This window comes from Chlamydotis macqueenii, chromosome 20 (genome assembly GCF_036417535.1).
Source record: "Chlamydotis macqueenii isolate bChlMac1 chromosome 20, bChlMac1.mat, whole genome shotgun sequence".
NCBI lineage: Eukaryota > Metazoa > Chordata > Aves > Otidiformes > Otididae > Chlamydotis > Chlamydotis macqueenii.
In genome coordinates this window covers 6,397,233-6,418,302 of record NC_141575.1, presented here as the reverse complement: position 1 = coordinate 6,418,302, position 21,070 = coordinate 6,397,233, and the positions used below count along the sequence as shown (strand labels likewise).

General features: G+C 53.8%; 1 protein-coding gene across 1 annotated transcript in view; it reads left to right on the top strand.

Moving 5' to 3' along the window:
* The first annotated feature begins 124 nt into the window (after positions 1-124).
* Positions 125-21,070, top strand: part of PTPA (protein phosphatase 2 phosphatase activator) — a 29,051-nt gene continuing 8,105 nt past the window's right edge. Inside the window, exons 1-9 of the mRNA XM_086763868.1 lie at positions 125-334; positions 2,744-2,844; positions 4,134-4,220; positions 9,393-9,518; positions 10,259-10,376; positions 11,918-12,017; positions 13,161-13,285; positions 13,810-13,910; positions 18,449-18,556. Coding sequence (XP_086619994.1) covers positions 310-334; positions 2,744-2,844; positions 4,134-4,220; positions 9,393-9,518; positions 10,259-10,376; positions 11,918-12,017; positions 13,161-13,285; positions 13,810-13,910; positions 18,449-18,556 — 891 coding nt within the window. The 5' untranslated portion in view covers positions 125-309. The remainder of the gene's footprint in view (positions 335-2,743; positions 2,845-4,133; positions 4,221-9,392; positions 9,519-10,258; positions 10,377-11,917; positions 12,018-13,160; positions 13,286-13,809; positions 13,911-18,448; positions 18,557-21,070) is intronic.

Below are 21,070 nucleotides of genomic sequence, written 5' to 3'. Positions count from 1 at the left end.
GTGAGAAGAATCCTCCTGCTCGCCCAGGCGCGCATCCTCTCCGCTCCCCGCACACCCGCTCCTCGCGGCGCCGCAGCGCCCCGCACAAGCATGGCCGCCCCGCGGTTTGTGTGGGCAGAGGAGGCCGTGCCCCGCACAAACATGGCGGCGTGGGTCACGACGGTGGCCGGGAGGGGCCACGCGCCCAGCTGACAGCCCCTGCAGCGACAGGACCGGGCGACGTGCCCTGCTCAAATATGGCCGCCGGCAGCTTCGGCGTGTCCGGAGGTGAGAGGTGAGGGGTGGCGGCGGCGGCCGGGCTCCGGGAAGATGGCAGAGAGCGAGCGGCGGGCAGGTGAGGGGCGGCCGGGCCGGGCCGGGGGCGGCTGCGGAGCCTTCTGGGCTGGGGGCCGCGCTGGGGGCCCTTGAGGGGTGCCTCGGGGTCGGGCCCAGGGTGTGCCGGGGAGTGGGGTGCGTGGGGGTCCTTGTGCCGGGGGCGCCGGGTCCCGCGTTTCACGGAGGGGCCCGGGCCTGTGGTGGGGGTGAGGAGGGAAGAGGCTCTGCTGAGGTTACGAATGGCCCTGGAGCCCCCCGCCCCTTGGCCCGGTGGGGCGGGGGGGGTGGCCCGGCACCAGCGGCTGCCCGACCCCGCTCCGAGCTGAGGCCTGCGGGGCCGCAGGCTGCCGGCACGGCTGGGGCCTGAGCCCCCCGAGACGGCGAGGGCTGGGCGGGTGCTCCCCGCGGGGTCTGCACCCCGCAGCAGGGGCCGGGGCCGGGGCGGGGGGGGAGACTGCGAGGGCTGGCGGGGTGTGCGGGTCTGGCCTGCAGCTGGGTCGGGATTTAGGCTGCTCCTGGGGCTCCCTGGCATCCGTGGCCCGTTTTCTGTGGCTCCCTTTCCCGTGGCTGACATGGGCAGTGTTTGCCGGTGTAGAAATTCCATCTCTTGGCTGAGTTTGATTCCCCCTTCCCACAGCATAGGAATAAGACTGAAGGTCTCTCCTTTGTCCGGGTTGCTTCTTATCATAAAACTGACCCGTTCTGCTCCTGTCTCCATCACATCCTTGTTTTGGACTTTCCTTACGTATTCATTTTATAGTCTTGTAATTCCTGCAGCCCTCGCCGTGTTTCCTTCCTTGAGTATCTATGCTTTCCTCCCCAAGAGGAAATGCAAAAGTGAGCGTCAGAAGAAGCGAGCGTTGAGAATCAAATGCAAAGAGATGAAACGAGTTTTGTGATGAGGCAGAGGCTGGGCCAACAGCTGGATCCCCCCAGTCCAGGGCACAGTCCTTATGTGTCATCTGTACTAACGAACAAGTCAGTGTTTGCCTTTTTGCACCGGTGCTCTGGGATTTTTCGTTGTTTTCGTGTCATTGAGAGCTGTGTGCTGAATTTTCAGGAGAGAGGCACACGTCTTTCATTTAAGTTTCTCCTGTGTTGTTCCTCTCATCCATGTGCCTGGGAGTTTCACTGTAACTCATGCAGAGGACTGAACCAACCACCGCTGCACTCTGGGCAGGTGGTGAGGCTCCGTTTGTTCTGTAGACGGGGAACTTGAAAGGCAGAGGAATTAAATGACTTTCTAAGGTTACGTGAGAAGTCTGTAGCAGACTCTGCATGGTTCCCGGGACTTTGGATTCCCTTTTCCCTGATCTGCCTGCTAGACAGCACTGCTCTGCTGCAGAAAAGGCTGCTGACGCTTCTGGGTAGTATTTTCTGTGTAAATGCAGCTAATGTTGTAGGGGGTTGGAGTTTGGTGGTGTACGTTAGGGAGCTGGTCCCTGAGCTCGCTGTAGTGTGCAGAGCAGTCGCTGAGGTGTTGCCACAGTGGCTGGTGCTGAACAAATGCCTTCAGATTTTCTAGGATTGAAAAGAGGAACTGGGGGACTCTGACTGAATTTGTAAATTCACATTAGCACTTGGTTTCCTGCACAGTGTTCTGCTGCCCTGCTTTTTGCTCTTGAAAGTCGCACTTATAAGAGCATAATGCAAATTACCTCTAACCTCCTGGAGCATTTCTGGCTCTGCGGGGTCCTGGTGCGGGACTGCGGGCTGAGAGCAGAGCTCTGGAGAGTGGGGAAGGAGTGGCCCTTACCGCAGGGCTGGGTCCTTGGCTCAGATGCCCAGGGGAAGAGCTTGATCTAATGCATTAACAATTTGTGTTCGTGTTAAATATTGCATCCTGAGCTCTGAGAGAGCTTTAAAATGAAATGATCTTCATAGCTTCCACCTGGAAGAGGCTGTGTCCCAGCATCCTCCGAGTCCCGGCGCTGCCTGGACGGAGGGCTGCGGCTCTGGACTGCCATCTATTGAATCGCTCCAGCTTTGTCTTTGCAGGAGTTGTCCTTTTTAGGGGAATGCAGTTCAGGCTTTACACCCTAAAAACAAGACGCAGTTTGTTAGGAGAGCTCAGAGCTTCAGCATGACCTGGGGCTTGCCTTCACCAGACAGAAATACTCGAACTAGCAGGCGGTTGTCTTTGTTAGCTGCTGCACCAGCCTCTCTGTAGGGATGGGAAATGCATCTTTACTAGCGAAAACAAACGTGATGCCACTTCTGGAGCCTTGCAGTGTCCTTAGGAGTACATTGTCAGGGGATTGAGAGGATATTGTTTGGTGAGGAGGACTTGGTGAGATAATGGCGTGCGCTGGGATGGATTCGTTTGCTTTCTGTCTCCTGAGAAATGAATGTTGATTTTTAAGAAAGGAAGACAGAGGATTTATTCTTCTCCACTGCCTTTACTTTACCTCTTTTTTGCATCTCGCAGGTACCTCTGAGGAGGTGGCTCCTCCCCTCCAGCAGAGCTTCATGATCCCCAAAAAGGAGATAAACATGGTTTCCGACATGGCCAAGTGGAAGCGCTCACAGGTATGGCTCTGGGAAAGCTGGTAAGTGCTTGTTAGGCTTCACTGGCAGCCAGGTCTCATCCAGAAGCAGCCACGAAGTAAAGCAGGTTTGGGCAAGTAATCGGAAATTAATGGATTTGTGTTTTAAAGCAGAAGAGTCACTGCCTGTTTGTAGGAAAATGACCTGGCAGTGAGGTGTGGAGTCTGGCAGCCAAATTCTCTGACAAAGGAGTGAGCCAGGGAGAGCCCAAAGGCTGAGGGAGACCAGAGATGCTTAAAAATAATTATTGCTCCCTCTTAACAAGCTAGACAAGAAGCTGGTAACTATTTCATCCTACCTAGCCTGTACGTATCAAAACTGGATTCGCCCAGTGCTGTTTGAACTTGACTTGAACACAGTCCTGCTGCCTGGGCTTCTAACAGCGTCAGGCTGGATTGGTTCCTGGGCCGTCCCACCTTGCTGCACTGGAAAGGGCTCTAGAGCCAAGGCCTTCAATTTCCTGGATAATTTTTGTTTACTGTATATGTGGAGCTGGTGGAACAGGCAGGTTTTCCCTTCTCTGCCTTTGAGGGATTGGTGTGTTCGCCCAGACTTGTCCCACCTCTTAGGAGCAAGTTCTTGCTTGATGACTTATCTGTGATGTCTTAAGAGAAGCTTAAGTTACTAGCCAGGTCTCAAGCAAACCTCTGAGTGCAGCTTTCTTTAAGTCTCCTGGGTTTAAGGACTTGCTGTGCAGGAGATGCCCAAGGAAGAAGAGGAGGCAGCATGCCAGTCTGATGTTTTCAAAGACTTAGAGCTGTGGAGCTGCTCTGGATATGATGCTTTAAGAGCAGTGAATTTAAAGACAAGAGCGGTGAGGAGCCTGGGCTCTCTCCCAGTTCTCTATCATGCGTGACCATGGGAGAAGAGTAGAAGGAGGAAAGGGGAGATAATGGTGCAGGTCTGGGAGGAACAGCACAGAGCAGGATGTCTAGGTGCAGCTGAGGCTCTGCAGAGCTGAGGAGTTTGACCTGATAGAAGGCAGGCAGCTGAGGGAAGGATTTCGGGGGCAGTGACAGCTTTTTTAGGATTCTTCTCTCTGTAATTTTTACAGCGATGCAGGGTTCTTAGCACAATCGCCATCTGCCTCTAAGGTCTGCCAAAAATAGCTGGAAGCTCTCAGCAAGCCCTGCAGCCTGGCTGTCTCCAAGAAAGCAGCGCTGTGTGTTAGGAGAGGTTCCCTCGGTGTGCAGGAGTGCTCCCATGCCGTTGCTCGTTCCAGCAGACCGTGGGTGTTCGCTAATGCCCTGCTCTCTCGGGTGTGTTTGCAGGCATACGCAGATTACATGGGCTTCATCCTCACTCTGAATGAAGGTGTCAGGGGCAAGAAGCTGACCTGCGAATACAAAGTTTCAGAGGTAGGAGAAGAGTTTGGATGCACTTGTTTCTCCTTTTCTGCCTTTCTTTTTTTGGCTCTACAGTGAATACTTCCCAGCTGATGTGGGAGCCATGGAGAATACATGCGGTTGGGTTACGCTTGGGGTTGCAAATGCCAGCCTGCAGTGTTCGCCCCCCAGGATGCAGACGCTCTGTGTGTGCTTGCTGGATGGGAAATCAAGCAAGTTACAAGTGGACAGAAGCTGGCGGTGAAAAGGAGAATGCTTTGACCCTGTTTTCACAGTCTGGCTTCAGCCAGTGGTTGGAGATGTGGTATTTTCTCCTGGTTGCAGGCAAAAGGCTGAGGTGTCTGTTCCATTCCTGCTCTCCCACTGCCTTTCTGTGCGACCCTGGGCAAGTCACTTGTCTCCCTCTCCCTGGGCTTCCTCGTTGCTCAGACTGTGTTAACAGCACCGGTCTCCTCGACCCAAGCCGAAGCTGAGCTGGGCGAGGTCTGGTTTGACAGCGTGTGAGCTCAAGGCGTGTCGTTGAGTGGACCTGCCTCACCAAGGGTTGTGCTGCTGGCAACCAGGGGCTGCGGAGCACACAGGAGGGCTGGGCCAGGAGGGAATTTTTAGCCTGTGGGGCAGGATCACCCCTTCCAAGGTGTTAAGCAGACAGGACCTGTTTTTCACCTTGCGCTAATGTCACTGTCACCTGGCTCTGTCTGCTGCCGTGGCCGGTTTTAATGCCTGTTCCCCTTATCAGGGCACAGCAAGATCGTCTGGAGGGGAAGGGCAGGCATTCTCCCTGGTGTTACTGCCCTGAGGTCTCGCTGGGTGCTGCTGTGATCTGCAGAGCATATGTTGGCCACCACCTTCGCTTCTGTGTTGCACGCTGGATCCCCCTCCCTTGTTCTGCGTTGCAATGAAGAGATTCTTGGGCACATTTTTACTGTTCAAACTTACATGGCTGTGCAAGAAAGCTGAGAATAGTCTAAATAGATCTAGGCAGAATGGGAAGCAGACCAGGCCCTGTGTGTTTACAGCTTCATTCTGGCGTGGGAAGGCAGCCTATGATGATCTTTAACCTAGTCATATGTGTTTGAAGCAGGCATGTTAAGTCCAGCCTTCCCTTCTAGGAGCCAGTGTGTGAATGAGGAACTTGCTTGTAGTTCATGGAGGGGATCAGGGATAATGAGCCCCTCCCTAACAGGCTTTGTATCCACCTTTTGTTCCTTCACTTCAGTAGAAACTGCTGTCAAATGCTGCTCTTGCTTTCCACTGTTTGCATTTCACCTTTGAGTTTTGTCTTTGTCATGATCTCGCTTATTCCCAACCATTCACAGAGCAGTTCTAGGGAAACAAAGCATTAAAAATGAGCAAAACAAAGGGAGGGGGGAAAAAACCCTCTTCTGCCAACCCCTTTGAGCTGTCAGCTCTCTAGGAAAAGCTGTATCAGGGCTGTGTCTGTGCAGTAGATCCCTCTTGGAGTGATTGTTTTCCCTCTGTGGCCCCAGTCCAGGTGAGAAATGAGAGACGCGATCCTGACGGCTTGGGAAGTGGCGGGGAACATGTCTCGTTCCCCTCGCGCTGAGGAGAGCAGAAGCCTGTGACTTGCGGCACTGGTGGAGCATCCCCAGGGTTGCCTTGTTGATGAGGTTGCCTGTTCACATGAGTTCGTTTGTAGATCAAACTGCTTATCTGTGCTTTTAAAGGCTCAGCCCCTTGTGGCCTCCGCTTGCATCTCTGCTCTGCTTTCTTTTCTCGTGCCGTACCTGCTGCTGATGTGCTTTTGTGCCGTCCCATCTTCCTCCCTGATCAAATGCTGGGGACGCCTTCCTTTGGCAAATGACCTCCTGGAATCCTTTCTGCTGAACGCGTATCCTCTCTGCGACTTACTGCGATTGCTTTGCTGCAGGGGGGAAAAAAAAAAGAGAGAGAAAGTCTGGTCTGCCCTGCTTTGAAAGAGACAGCTTAATGGTTTGCGGAGTAGCGTGTGTCGATACCAAACCGTCTGCTGGAGCAAAAGCTGGATCCTCTGGGGGCTGAGCCCCTTCTGAGACTTGCTGAGCTTACTCTGCTCTCGCTGAAAAATTGTGTGGAGCTGTCTGGGGTTTTGCTGGAGGCATCTGACAAGCAGCGATAGCTGAGCTGTGGTTTAGGACTCTGGCGTAGACACTGTGTCTGGCACAAGGTTTTATGGCTGATAGGCTGTGACCTGCCTTCTGCTCCTGGAGGGAGGGCTTCTCACGTGGGGGGGTCTGTGCAGCGACTGCTGGGGCTGTGGGCTGGAGCTGTGACTTTGATCAGAGGAGCAGTGCAGCAGGGAGGGGGTTAATTTTGGCTGCAGACCTTCCCTTCAAACAGTTCACTGCACTGGGGGGAAACTGGGGGAAATTGGCTGGCCTTGTGGCTTGCGCTGGTTCCAGGTGGGAAGTTTGGGAAGCAGCGAATGCCCCGATTTCCACAGCGTCCCCCTCTGACGGGGCTGGAGGAGCCCACAGGGGTAGGCTCAGTCCCCTCAGGCGCCTCTGGCTGCCGTGGTGCCTTCTCAGCACCTCCATCTGCCTGGCCCCTGCTCTTGAGAGATGCTGACAGGTCTCTGCTCTGTAGGAGGCTCCGTGGTTTGCCTCTGGGACTTGTGGCAGACTCGGGGTCAAGGGGATGCAAAATCAGCACAACGAGAAGAGTGAGGAGAGCAGGGGGGGAAGGTTGCCCTTGCTTTGATCATTGGAAAGGTAAAGCAAAAATAGAGCTTAAAAACCCAGCCAGGCAGAACAGGGCTGCAGCGGTGCCGATGGTTGTGCTCCCGAAAGCTCTGCTCTTCCCCTGCTTCTCCCCGCTGGGGTCAGCCCTGGATGCACAAGTTTCCTCTGCTGGACAACGGGAAGCTGCTTCTTTGAGTAACCCCCTTTTCAAAGGGCCTTGAGCCCGAAACGAGCCGCATCTCTTTAATTATTTATTGGCATGGCTGAGCCGGCAGCTGGGTCCTGCTCTCCCGTGTTCAGCGGGGCTGGGCTTTTTAATCCCTTTAAAGCAAGTGAGTGGGGAAGGGGAGGTTCGGCTCGCGCACTCCCCAAGGCCCGCGGGCAGATCTGGGGAGGGGGAAGGAGCCGCTCCTTGCCAGCCATTTATCCAGGCGGCACTGAGCGCTCGCTGAGAGGGGTTTGAAATACGGTAGCTGCTCGTAATGAGCTGCTGGTGCCGGCGGATAAATCACCAGCACGGTTTAATTATTTAATGCAACCCAGTGCTGGGGACGCTGTTGCTTAATTGGAGGGGAATGCAATAGGCAGGAAGGAGTGGAGCCGAGTCCAAACCCGGCCCGGTGCAGCGGGGAGCTGCCGGGTTTCTGCAGCATTTCAGGCAGCAGGGAGCTGAAGCAGAGGGTGTTGTGCTGCCTTGGTCCACGAGAATCTGAGGTGCTGGCCCGTTAGTGGCTTCAGTTTGCAGCCTCACCAGGGCACCCAGAGCTTCTGCCCTGCTCGTGTCCCTTGGCACTTGGGTTTTTCGTGTTCCTGGTGTGCTCAGGTCTTGTTCTGTATCCCAGCCTCTAACCTGGCTCAGCGGCCAAGTGTCAAGGTCCTGTGGGGTGAGTGGATCCCTCCTCTGCCTGATCCCGCTTGCTGCTGGCTGATCCCACCATGTCCTCGGCTCCTGAGGAGCCTCTGTCTGTGGGAGGCCGTGTCCACCCTGAGACCCTTCCCCCTGGGAGCAGAGGGCACGGGGAGCGATCCGCAGCTGGTTCAGCGGCAGCGCGGCTCTGCTGTGCCCGTCTCTCCACCCACCCGCTTCGAGTGGCACTTCAAGGGCTGGAAACTTGCTGGGCTCGGCTGTTTCCTCGTCCTCCTGGCAGGCAGTGTGAAGAATTGAACCACAGCCCAGGAGACCAGCCAGCTTCACACAGTCGATGCCTGCAGCAAAGTCAAACCAGCCGCTGCTTCTGCTGTCCTCTTTGTCCCCTTGAAGGAGGAATCCCCTCGTGAGACAGAGGAGCCTACATTGCCCGGGGCCTGGCCAGCTGCTGTGGCGGCTGACGGCTCTCCGGGTGCTTGGAGGCGAGTGAGGAGAATCCCAGAGCCTCTGGCAGGCTTGACCAGTTGTCGGCAGAGGCTCCTAAAACTGTTTGGAGCTGCTTAAAGTGCTGCCTACAGTGCTGCCTCTTGGTGTGTGGGGTGTAGCTGTACAGGCAAGGCAGGGAGGAGGCTGTGTGCCTTGGCCAGCCCTGGTCCTAACAGAACAGCTTGAGATGTCATGCTGTAGGTGTAGATAGACATGGACAACGCGCCTGTTGCACCTCTCTTCCTTCTTGGCTACAGCAGTGCCTCCTCCAGTCACTCTCGTACATCCTACACAGGTTCCTCACTTTCTCCTTCCGGTACCAGGTGTAAGAAAGGTGGCTCTGTTGCCCTGTTGTTGCATTATTCTTCCCATCAACTTTGTGTTTGTATTGAGACATTTCTCTGAGAGGCAAGAGCTTCTCATGCTTGCTCTGCTGTGACACTGGTGGGCAAGCAGCCTGCCTTTCCCCTGGGTAGGTTGTGTTTTGCCACGTGCACGGAGCGTCCCTGGGTTGGAGCTGCTGTAGCAGCCTGGCTGGTGTGAGTTTGAAGCAACAGGAATCATGCTGAGAAGGTTGACTTGCGATTAGGCCGTGCTGTACGAATGCTAACACCAGCACTGCTAATCCTGGGTCCTAAGAGACACTCCAGGACAAAGATTAGGGGCCTTGAGAAGGGCCTCTAGGTCACATCGTCAGCCGCTGGTGAGGATACGTGCTGAGTGCTGTGCTGTATCCCGTGCGGGACACAGGACACTCAGGATGCACAGCCTGAGTTTTGTGTTGGAGATCCCTGAACTGTGTAGCCCTTCCCTGCTGCTCAGTCCTGTGTGCCCTACAGCTAGGAGCTTGCTGTAGCTCTTCTGAGAGGTTTTGGAGCATAGTGCTTGTGCAGCTCATGAAAGACTGTGGGGGTGACTGGAGAGCCTGCCTCAGGCTGGGCTTTGTACTGGACTGATCTTCTGAGGGGAGGACGGTTTTCCTGGCTCCTCTGCATTTTGGGGAAGCGTTGGCACATCCCATTTCCCCTTGCCATCCTTGGGAAGGATGATGTGGGCTTTAATGACTCCAAACCAGGGCAGAGATGTCAGGGCCTGAGGGACTGCTCTGTTTTATGTCACTGTGACCTCTTGTTTTCATTGTCTCTGTAGCCCATTGAAAAGCTGGTGGCTCTTCTGAACACCCTCGACAGATGGATCGATGAAACCCCGCCAGTGGATCAACCTTCTCGCTTTGGGAACAAAGCCTTCAGGACCTGGTACGCCAAACTAGACCAGGTGAGCATGTCTTTCACGTGTAGCATTAAGTGCAGGTCCTATGGAGGGGCAGTGTGCCCAGCAGGGGTAGCAGAATGGCTCCATCATCGTGTGGCAGCTCAGGTAAGCTGTGAAGGATCCACCTCTTGATATGCATTACCCACTCCTGATCTGGTGCTGTCTTCTCCTCTTATGAGAGCGTATGGTCCACGTAAATGCTCTTGGCTGGGTCTCCAAGTCCTGGATGAGCCATGAGGGCCCTCCAAGCCCAAGGAGCATCTTTGCTTTGTAACTGCCTGCTGTGTTAGCTGATGAGCGACGCACCAAATCAGAGGAAGGTTGTGAAACTGCTCGACTTCCTTCAGCTCAGAGCACTTGCCCTGCGCCGAGCTCTGGAGGTGGCACGGGCGCAAACCCAGCAGCAACGAGCTTGCAGGTGGTCTGCTGCTCTGTTAGTGCTTTTGTCCTGGAGGTGACTCAGTGGGTATCTGGGTTGAGGTACTTGGATGGTGAAGCCTTTTTTTCCTGCAGGATGTATGTGGGCTAAATAAGTGTCAGGACAAGCTCTCCCTGAATTGCTCTGTGTCTGGAGATGACTTCTTCAACGGGAGAATTTGCTCCTCTGTCGTGGTGGCTCTGGCCATTGCAGGAGTGCGCCATTGCAGCTCACACTCTGCAACAGCGTCTGAGCAGAGAGTGAATTGCTCCTGGGGCCTGTGACACAGCTGCACTCACTCGGGAGAGTCTTCTGTGTCTTTCAGGAAGCAGAAAAGTTGGTGGCAACAGTGATACCCAAGCATTTGGCTGACGCTGCACCAGAAGTGGCCGTGTACCTGAAGGAATCCGTGGGGAACTCCACCCGCATTGACTACGGCACAGGTACCTGGGCACGCACGCTGGCGAGGCTGGACTCCATCGGGTAGTGACCCTTTGGAGCCCGGTGCTGCCTTTATTTAAATATATTGTTGCCACTATTTTTAGTCCCAGCTTGAGACAAACGCTTTCCTTCTAGGGTCTCCTCGCCCCTATGTCCAGTGGGGGCTGTGACTGAGAGAGAGCTAGGCCTGGCAGCAGGGCTGTGCTAGAGCTATGACACCCTTTTCATGTCTCACCCGAGGAAATGTGAGCCGAGCCGTTCTGGGATAAGCTGTAGGAGCTGCTTTACTGCATATGGCAGTCCTGCAGCTGCTGATCTGCAATAGCCAGTTTAGAGGGATAAAATATAATTGCTTGGACTGGAACTGGAATGGGAACCAAGTTTGTGTTCAGTTGGAGGTGTCGTGAGCTCTGGTGTTCCGTTGAAGTGACATCATTGCTTACAGAGGGGCTTTGAAATCTGGAGGTAGAAGCATTTTGCACTTACAGGGATACTGAATTGCAGGTTGGAGTAACCACACTGGTTTCAGTTAGACCTAAATCCAGAATCACCTGCATGCTCTGCTCCTCTGTCTAGAGGACAGGCGTGTCACCACCAAAAGGCAGGAGAGCAGGATGCTGTGGGTGCAAGGAAGCATAACTTTGGACCTGGGCAGGGAGAGGAAGAGGAGGATGTGGGTGGGAGGATGAAGAGCTGGAGCAGGATAGCTGCGGCTCGCTGGCACCAGGGGGAGATGTTGTATTTGGAAAAGGGCCTGCTGGCTGGAGTTTTGTCAGCTCAAGGAAGGAAATTCAGCCTTTCCTCCCCTCCTGTGTGTCCCAAGCCCATGGCCCATGTCCTGGCTCACAGTGGGTAGACCATAGGTGCACTTTGTTCCCACACTGGGAGCTGGACTTCTTCATAGCATGGAGCTGCTGATCTTGTACCCTCCCTTCTCTGGTCTGTTCCACTAAAAGACATTGCTCTGGTTTTTCTGGTTGTTTCTTTTCCTTGCTGTTAGCTGGGGGACCAAGCTGCAGAGGCTCAGCCTGAGATCCCAGTACCTTCTGGGACAGACTGTTCCCGGCAGCGTCATAGGATCTGCATCCTTCTGACACAGATATTTTTGAAGCGGGAGGAAATCTATTTACTTGCAGGTGTGAGGTTCTCTGGCGTCTTGCAAGCAGACAGCTCTGGTGCTCCACTTCCCCTGCCGTGCCAAGCTCCTGGGAAAGGTCCTGCCTTGCTCCCAGCTTGCCTAGTATTGGGGCTGTTTCTCCTCAATAACTTATTGTTTGTTTGTTTGTTTTTCCCCTCAGAGTTCATAATCGCTTTATGAATGTCTAGAAGGTATACTTTGGACGGGTGCTGTGTGGGGATGAAATATTGTCACCTCATGTCATTAATAGGATGAGGTAGCACCTTAGGGACAGCTGTCTGGGGTTCTTGACGTGGGGAATGTGACTGCTGTGATTTCTGAAGAGCTGTTGTGGTGCCCACAGAAAGGTTGCCATGGGCACCAAGGACGCCAGTGTCACATCTCTTTATCCCTTTTTGACTCTAGGGCACGAAGCTGCATTTGCAGCCTTTCTCTGCTGCCTCTGCAAAATCGGAGTTCTCAGAGTGGATGACCAGATGGCCATCGTCTTTAAAGTATTTAACAGGTGAGGTAATAGAAGGGCTGGAAGCACTGGGCTGTTTGGGGACAGATCCCTGATAGTGTCCACTTCCAGCTGAGATGTGTGAGATGTTATTGCCTGTTCTGTACACCAGACTCCTGTAGTCTGGGCTGATTGTGCCCCCTTTCTTCCACTCATCTGCACCCATTTGGGAGTGAAAAGTTGTAAGAGCAGCCTCCTCCCGGGGTGTGAGCTGGGCAAATCAAGAGTTTTCTACAAAGACGTGTAGATAGTTAGAGAATGTCAGTGCTGAAGGGTTTACTGGCCTAGGGGAAAAGGGCAGAATGGGAAAACGGAACACAAATTTGGACAAAATTAGAAGGCAGATGTACTTTTTAATCAACTGAATGGTGACTCGTTACAACTGTCTCCAAAAGCGGTGATAGCACCTTGTCTGTTAGAGGCTGACTGTCTTTCTGGAAGGTTACTTCAGCAGAGCGTAAGTTACTGAGCTCAGCAAAGATATGAAGGTGAAGTTCTGTGCTTTCTGATAGACAGGAATATCTAATCAGAGGATCTAACATCTCTTGAGATACTGAAAAAAAAAAAAAATCTATGAAACTAGCAGGCTTCCACTGCTCCTCTAGATGTATTTCCAGCCCAGGAGGTAGAGTTGGTGCTGATGAAACTGGTGGAATGAGTGTTATATCACTGTTTAGTAGCATGGACACCGTTTCCTTCAATAGTACTTCCAGCTTTAATTTTCCACCTGAAAAGCGGAAGCAGCGGTTGCTGTAAGGTGGAAGGCTTTCTGAGCTCTTTTGGAGGTTGTTGAAGGACAGTGAAGTAGCAATGTTTTCGGGTAACAGTGCGGTTGGGAAAAGATCTGCACCAATAGAAGACACTGCAGATGAAGTAAACCCCTGCTGCTTGCTTTCTTAGTGAATTTGGTGTAAAAACCCCTGATTTTTAAAAGATACCGCTATTTGCTCCTATACCTATCATCAGGCCGCTTTCTGTGGCAAAGGAGCTGCATATACAGTCTGTGTACTGTGATGTATGCGGGGGCCTCCTTGCAAGTCATAGAAGGTTTTGTCCTTCTCCAGACTGGTTGTTCTTGTCCTCATGTAAGTCAGTGAAGATGGAAGATGGCCTTGTCTTAACCCTTCCTTCTCTCTTTGGTCTCAGGTACCTAGAAGTGATGCGAAAACTTCAGAAGACCTACAGGATGGAACCTGCTGGCAGCCAGGGCGTGTGGGGCTTGGATGACTTCCAGTTTCTACCTTTCATATGGGGCAGTTCCCAGCTGATAGGTACTAATAAAAATCTTCTCGTGTCCCAACCTGCCCTCTGCCCCATCTGTCTAGGTTGCAAAGATGGTGGGGCTTGAGACTGACTTTTAAATTCAAATATGTCAAATTTGTGTATAATACAGCAGAAGAGTTTGCTTGGAGCTTGGATTTATTATTTTTTTTTTTCCCCAGCTTTCCAAATAAAGCTGAGGAAGTAAAGTTGTTTAGGTTGGGAGATGGAAGGCTTCCTTGTACAGTACATCTGTCTATTTTGCAATAACTACAAGTTTTCTAAAAGGAGAGTCTTGGTTTTGGTGCTAGAAAACACATTTTTCTGCCCTGGGGAGTTTACCAGGTGCTCTCACTGCTGAGGCACTGGAGTGGGAGATGAGATGGAAGGGAGCAGCTCTGTGCTGACTTCTGAAGAGCTCTAATTGAAGGATCGCATTTCTTGTGGAACAGGGGCAGGACAAGGCCTGACTGAACGTCGTCTCAGAATGGGGGTGCCACAGAGGTTACTTCCTATTGTCTCTTACTCTTTTTAGACCATCCAAATCTGGAGCCTCGACACTTTGTTGATGAGAGGGTGGTAAACGAAAACCATAAGGATTTCATGTTCCTGGAATGCATCCTCTTCATTACAGAGGTGAGGACTGTAAGGTTTATCCCACAGGGAATTTCTCTTGACACTAGATACTTGTCTGTGGCTGTGGTTTTCTCTTCCTCCTTTGCTTGTTTGTTTGCTCTCCTGGAACTCTGCAGATGAACCATTGTTGCACGTCTGAGGTGCTCTCCTTGAATGAGTTGAGACAGGGCTGTTGAGAGGAAAGTGTAATTAAGCTAGATGGGCTGTGGATTGCAGCTGAAGGGAGCTGAAACAAGAGCAAACAAATAACCTTGTATCATCACTTGGATCAGTCAGTGGGAACTTGGATGGAGAAGACTGGTGCCCGCAAATGTACTAGGAAGGTGAAGCAGGAGCTGCAAAATGGCTGGGCTTGCCAAGATGCCCTCCCTTCCCTGCAGCTGCTGGGTGCTGCCTAGCAGGCCCTGGGCCTCGCCTTACTTAGGGCAGGCTCCCAAAGCTCCGTGCAGCTTGGCCTCCTCCAGATTCTCCCGAAAGGTTTGCCCATTACATGCACCTTATTAGCAAACGGTCCAGAACAGGGATGGCACTGAGGTTCACCCAGCTGGCAATGCTATCAGGACCATGTTTCTGCTCAGGAGCTGCAGGGCCCGTGGGTGAGGGACTGGTGATGTTCAGCCTGTTGCCAAGCTTTCTGCCCTCAGCTGCAGCGGATGACCTGGCCGTGTTTCTGCCGTCCTTGCTGCGCAGTCTGGGCAGGGAGAGCAAGAACCGCAGGCTCTGATGTGGTGAGGGATTTCTTGTCTCTGGCAGGGGAGAGTTGATGGGATTAATTTTGAAGGACAGAGTGTGATTCTTCCCCCTTTGTTCTGTTCACTTTCCCCCTCCTCGCCTCTCTAATTTAGTGATTAGATGAGCAGGGAGGTTATAGAATATGAACTTAGCCTTTCATGTAGGAACTTTTAATGGGAGCCTTTGACCCACACCCCAGGAGGTGCCGTGTCAAGCACTGCTGAATCTGGTAGAGTCTGTTGGTACTTAGCACCTTGTAGGGTTTGACCCTCAGTGCGGAGTTAAATCGTGCCAGAGGTAGTAAAGAGGTGCTGGCAGAAGAGGTCAAGGCGAGGACTGGAAAACAGGAACCAAGATGCTCTGAGATTTATTTTCATTTGGGCCTCTGTAACATCCAGACAGTGCACTAACCTGTTAAAAACATAAGAACCTGCATCTCTTGACGTGTGTGTGGGAAATTCTGCAGTGCACATACAACACGTAAAGATCAAAATACACAGCACCATCCGGCTTCTTCAGCTCACTCTGCTTTTGCCTGCAGAAAGTTAGCTTTTTAGTCGCGATTTCACTTTTTCCACGCGTTTGCCGAGAATCCTGGAATTCGGTGTTTTGCTGCGTTCCCCAGTGCCACCTGGCGGCAGGGAGCCCTCCTCTCGGCCCTCCTGGCGTGAGCCGCTGAGGGATGGCAGCAGCCTGGATTATCAAATACACGGGATTTTCAATCCATCTTTAAGCAGGTACTGTTTCTGTTTTGTAAAGATTTGGCTTTTAAAATTTGGTTTTTTTCTCTCCCAAACGCCTGGGAAGCTGTTATGCCACTAGGGGGGGCTGAGGCAGCCTCGATTCGCTCCAAACACTCTCTCTCCAAAATCAGCAACAAAACAAAATAGCAGGGAAAAGGATAGAGGGGATTAAAGACTTTAATAAATGAACGATATTATTTTCTTCTGAGCTTTTCAGCTGGAAACAGGTCTCCTTTAAAGGTGCTAAACATGTAGCAAACACCTCCACGGTTCCCATAGTGAGTCTGGTACATCTTACCAACATGAGAGGAGGTTTTGTTTCAGCAAGCTATGAGGTAGGTTGTTTTCTTTCAGCTGAGAGAATATTCTCTTGAGCAGATATTTTTCTCGGCCCTTGGGTGACGTTTCAGGGACGTGAATATTCACTGCCATGGTGTTTGCCACGTGTATATTTAAACCTCAGGCTCTTAAAGTAGCAGTGAGCTGATGTCCAGGCTGAACCCGCCGAGGCATCCCCTGTACAGCAGCACCACCCTGCCTGACGCGCGGGGATGGCAGCAAGCCTTGCGTAAGCCGGCCTGCTGTTGGGAAATCTGCGGGATGGTTTTTTGGACCTGAACACGTGGTTCTTGAGTAGGGAGAGGTTTACGCAGCCAGCTGGGACTCGAGCTATCCCCCTGCTGCCCCCTTGCCTGCCCAAGCGTGCTGTGGGTTGTGTGCCGTACCCTGAGGCGCAAGGGTGAGGAGGGTTAGGGAGCATCTCTGCAGTGCCAGCCACACTAGGGACTGTGGGCGGTAGCGATGGCAGGGCTATGTGTGTTTATGCAGAAAAAGGGTGCTGGGTACATCCTGGCTGCAGTGGATCAGTGCAATCGCCCAGATGCTCGTCCAAAGGCCCAGGGCAGGCAGCAGGAATTTCAGCTTCAATCTGGCTTCTAAATTTGGAGGTTAGGGAAGGGAGGGCTCGAGTTTCTGCTGGAAGGGAAGGAGCTGACAGGAAAGCACGGACTCAGCCGTCCCCCTCCCCCCGGCACTGACAGAGGAACCATTTACAAAAGGCCGATTCTCTTGGGAACCGAGAGGCAGGAACGCCGCGTCTGTGAGTAATTTCCTGCTCAATATGGCTGCTCTGACTCACTCCGTTCCCCTGGGGTCACTGCGGGACTGCAGCGTGCTCGCAGCCTCTCGCTCTCCTCCCCAGCTCTCCCTCTTCGCCCTTTGTGGCTGGAAGGAGACATTTTTTTTGTTTCTCCCCTCATGCTTCGTATTTTTCTCTCCTCAGTTTGAAACCGTAGCCAAGCCATCCCTTGCTGGGCGCCCCGGGTGAGGAGGGCCGTGTGGCAGCCGTACCAGGCACTTGCACAGCCCCAGGCACGCGTGTGGGGCCAGCCAGCCGCGCTCGCTTCCTCCATGCTCTCCGGCACACTCGCTCCAGCTCGGGAATAGGGGGAGAAGCAAAGAGCAGTGGTGGTGGCTGATGCAAGCTGCGCCCCTGCGAAGGGCGACGATGCTGGAGGAAGGTTTGGCGTTGAAACGCACGCAGCCAAATCTCTTGTACGGCGGGGAGATGCTTTGAGCGAACCGCCTGGCACTGAGCTCCCCAGCAGCCTTTAACTGGGGTGCCTGCCAGCGCCAAATCCTCACGCTTAATAACACGCCGGCTCTATCGGGTAGCGCCGTGCTTTGTGTATCTGCGCATTTCATCTTATATCCACAAGGAAAGGGCGCACGGCGGAGGGGAGCGGGAACGGCTGAGTGGCTCATCCGTCATCCCCCAGCTCACCAGAACCGCCGAGGGGAAGCGGGGATGCATCTGCGCTCTCCTGGCAGCAGGCAAAACTACAAACCCGCTTCCCCCGGCGCTCAGAGGGTTTGAAACACGTCGTCCTCCAAGCAGAGAGGTTTTGGGTTCCTCCCTCCCCTTTTCCCTGTCTCTCCCTTTCTCTGCTGCAGGCTGGTGCCACGCAGACCTTGCAGAAGGGCAGCAGCAATTTCCCAAAGCAGATTGAGCGGTCTTGCTTGCTTTTACAGTAGGCAGAGAGGTGGTTTTGGAGGCTCTTTCCCCACCCTTGCTCCGGGTTTGTGCGTGCGTGGAGGGAAGGGGTTAGTTGTTGGAGTCCCGAGTCGAGAACGAGAGTCCAAGAGATTCCTCTCTCCCCACGCTCCTTTTTAGCGTGAGCTTCGGCCTTGTGGTTTCTGATGTCATGGGAACTTCGCTCAGTCAGAGTGGCTGTGTTGTATTTCTTTTTCTCCCCGAGGGTCTGTTTTTGTTCATGGAGGAGAAGGAGAGACAGCTACCGAGGGAATCTACACGCAACTGTCCCTGATTGTAGCTTCCCCCCTGCCCTCCCTCCTCCAAACCCCTTGCCCTGGCAAGAGAAACACTGGAGTGTTAAAAAAAAAAAAAAAAAAATACACAAAATGTAAAGCATCTGCTGCAAGCTAGCAACTCGCAGCTCTGGAGCCGGTTTGGAGAGCGGGACTGGAGCACGGCCCCTCCGCTCCTGCCTCCCACGGAGCCCTCTGCTAGAGGCAGGTGTAGAGTGGGCTGCGGACGCCGGAGCCGCTGCCAACCTGCGCTGCCCTCTATTCAGGGAAGGCAGCGGCGGTTGTCGCTGCTGCTTGTTGTTGATCTGAATGGGGAATGAGTCATTTTCTTGGAAAGCCCAGCAGTGCTGCACTGGGAGGTTTCTGGGTAGAATAGGAACAGCGTTGAGCCAAGCTCTGCTCGGAGGGAGAACGGGACTAACGCGGGGCTTTTTTAATGCAGTCATTAAAAGGGAGGTGTGCAGAAGGAGGTCTGATTAGGAAAGCGTGGCAGGAAAAGGCTTAATTTTATCAGGGAAGGGGGGAGCTGGATTGCTACGGCTTCATGTGATGTGGCCGCAGCGGGAGGGAGCGTGGAGGGAGGGAGGGAAGGAAGGCGCAGTGAGGTGGCTGGTGCGTGGGTCACAGGGCTTGGTGGGAATGTTTGCTTGAGAGAGTGTGAGCGTGAGTCACTGCTGGTGCACGAGCTTCCTGGCTGGCCTGGCTCCCTCAGCCCCGCTCTCTGCTCTCTTTCAGATGAAGACGGGCCCCTTTGCCGAGCACTCCAACCAGCTCTGGAACATCAGTGCTGTGCCCTCCTGGTCCAAGGTCAACCAAGGCCTCATCCGCATGTACAAAGCAGAGGTGAGCGCTGTGGTCAGGGGAAGGCTGCTTGGCCACGCGCCTCCTCCCTTCCACTTCTCTGTGGGTCAGCTCATCTCTGCTGCTGCTCCTTGGCTTGGGTGCCCCAACCCAGCCTTTTGCTGCCCTGTGCTGAATGTGGCTTGGGAGCCCTTGGCAGTTCAGATGCTGCTGGCTAGAAGGAAGCCCCTGCCTAGTGTTTGCTACAAAACCAATCCCAAAGTGGCCATTCCTTGCAGACATGACTTCTGCCATTTCTTGTCTTTCCATAGTGCAAGTTGCAGGTCTCCAAATTGGGGACGATGTCTTGACCTGCTTGTCCTTCTGGTCCCTGCATTGTTATTTTACCAGCTGGAGGAGACTTGGTTTAAATTATCATCCCATATTTCAAGAGGGTTGAAATGCTTCCTCCCAGTCTCCCCTCACTGCCAGTCCTGTCCATGCAGTGTGCCGGACCGGCGAGGCCACAGCTACCTCCTTGGCTTGGCAGCCGTCTGCTCACGGGGACGATGTCTTGACCTGCTTGTCCTTCTGGTCCCTGCATTGTTATTTTACCAGCTGGAGGAGACTTGGTTTAAATTATCATCCCATATTTCAAGAGGGTTGAAATGCTTCCTCCCAGTCTCCCCTCACTGCCAGTCCTGTCCACGCAGTGTGCCGGACCGGCGAGGCCACGGCTACCTCCTTGGCTTGGCAGCCGTCCGCTCACCGGGGCTCTGCTGGCGCTGCCCCAGCAGGCTTTCCTGGCGAACCTTGACCCGGGGAACCGGGCAGTTTTGGCTCTCCCTTATCTCTCCTTCCTGCTCGAGCTAACCCTGAGCGTGAGGAAGCGGGACAGGAACCGCCACATCTGGGCCTCTGGAGGGAACGGCCCACAAGCAGCATCCCTTGCTGGGAAGGATGGGACGGTGCTGGCTCTGTAGGGAGACGCCGGCTGTGCTAAAGACGCTGGAGGAGCAGGTATGGCTCAGCTCCCTGATGGGGGAGACCGGTAGGGCTTGGAGGAGTTAATTCCATGCTCTGTGGTCTCTGCTCAAGTCATGCTCACATTGCTGGGACTATGGCAGAGGCAAGGCGGGCAGCTCTGCTCAGGCCCAGCGCACGAAGGGGTTAACTGCGCCGACTCCAGCTCTCCCTCCCCCAGCCCTTCCTCTGCACTGCACATCCTGTGTTTAGGTTCCAGGCCACATACCTCTCTAATCTGTGAGGTGTCACTCCCAGGCCCGCTGGCTCCTTCCGCCCCCAGCTCAGCTTTCCTCCCGGGCTCCGAAGAGGAGAAGCGGGGCTGGGGATCGACCCTCTCCGCTGGCTGCTCCTCCGAGGGGTGCCCCTGGGCTGCCCCTTCGGGACTGCCCCCGCTTGTGGCTGGGATGTGGAGGCTGGAGATGCTGCCTGCTGGGAAAGCCTGAGCTGGAGGCTGTGGTGTGAGGGCTGGGGGGGGCTGGAGGGAAGGCTCTGGCACTGGGAGTGCTGTTAAAGTGAAACATGGGTCCCCTAAAACCTAGAGCCTGAGCGTGGTCCGCTGCTGCCTTAAGATCCCGCCTTGGTCCTTGCTTTCCTTTGGCCCAATGCTTTCCCACACTGTTTGGGCATTCCCCTGGCACCTCTTGTACCCCCGCGGTGTTTGGGAACTCCCGCCTGGTGCCCCACATGTGCCGCGTGGTTGTTCCCACCTTGTGCACCGTGAACTCTGCCGGAGGAGCTTGGCAGCAACGTGCCCAGGGTGCAAGGTTCGTGCGTGTCCTCTGATGTCTTCGGGCACGTCTGGCAGATCTACCTGGCCTGCTGGAGACAGTGCAGCTCGGGGATCCTCTGGAGACCGGGAAGTTCTCTGGCTCTTTTAGATGTACCCGAGACATGGGCTTTTCTGGAGGCCTTGGTCTGGTTTGAATGGCAGATGACATCCTGTGTGAAAATGCCGCATCCAGTACTGGTGGGTTTCTAGAAATAATTTAGAGACGTAGCTGTGTCAAGGGGAGAATGCAAAAACTGCTAGGGAGAGTAATGACATGAATTTAGGCTAAGGTGTAGAAAACACTGAGTCAACCAAAGCACTTTAAATTTAGGTTTTTTCCTCAAGGAACATTTGTAGATTTTTAAAGGATTGTTCCTAAGCACTGGATCCTCATGCAGCAGTGTCTTCTCCTGGCACTGCACGGTGCCTGTGCTCACCTGGATGGGCTGGGGAGAGGGAGGACTCCTGCACAGGAGTCCTCACTGGTTCTTTATATCTGCTCTGGGGAGGCTCCCACCCCGCTGCTGGCTCAGCCTGTTCCTGCCTGGCTTGGAAGATGAGAGGAGGGAGGACATGGCGATGTGTCTGGGCAGAGCTTTCAGTTATGGTGCACTTGGCCATGCAGATTCTACCAACATTTGCAGCTCTGATTTCCTGGGATTGACACAATGTTCGGGAGTTGCTGGAGTGTCATCCTTTGAAAACTGAATCCTGGGTGTTTCAGGCCAGGCACCCACAGTCACTGCTGAAGATCTTGTCTGTTTGCTGCTGGCTCCCAGAGC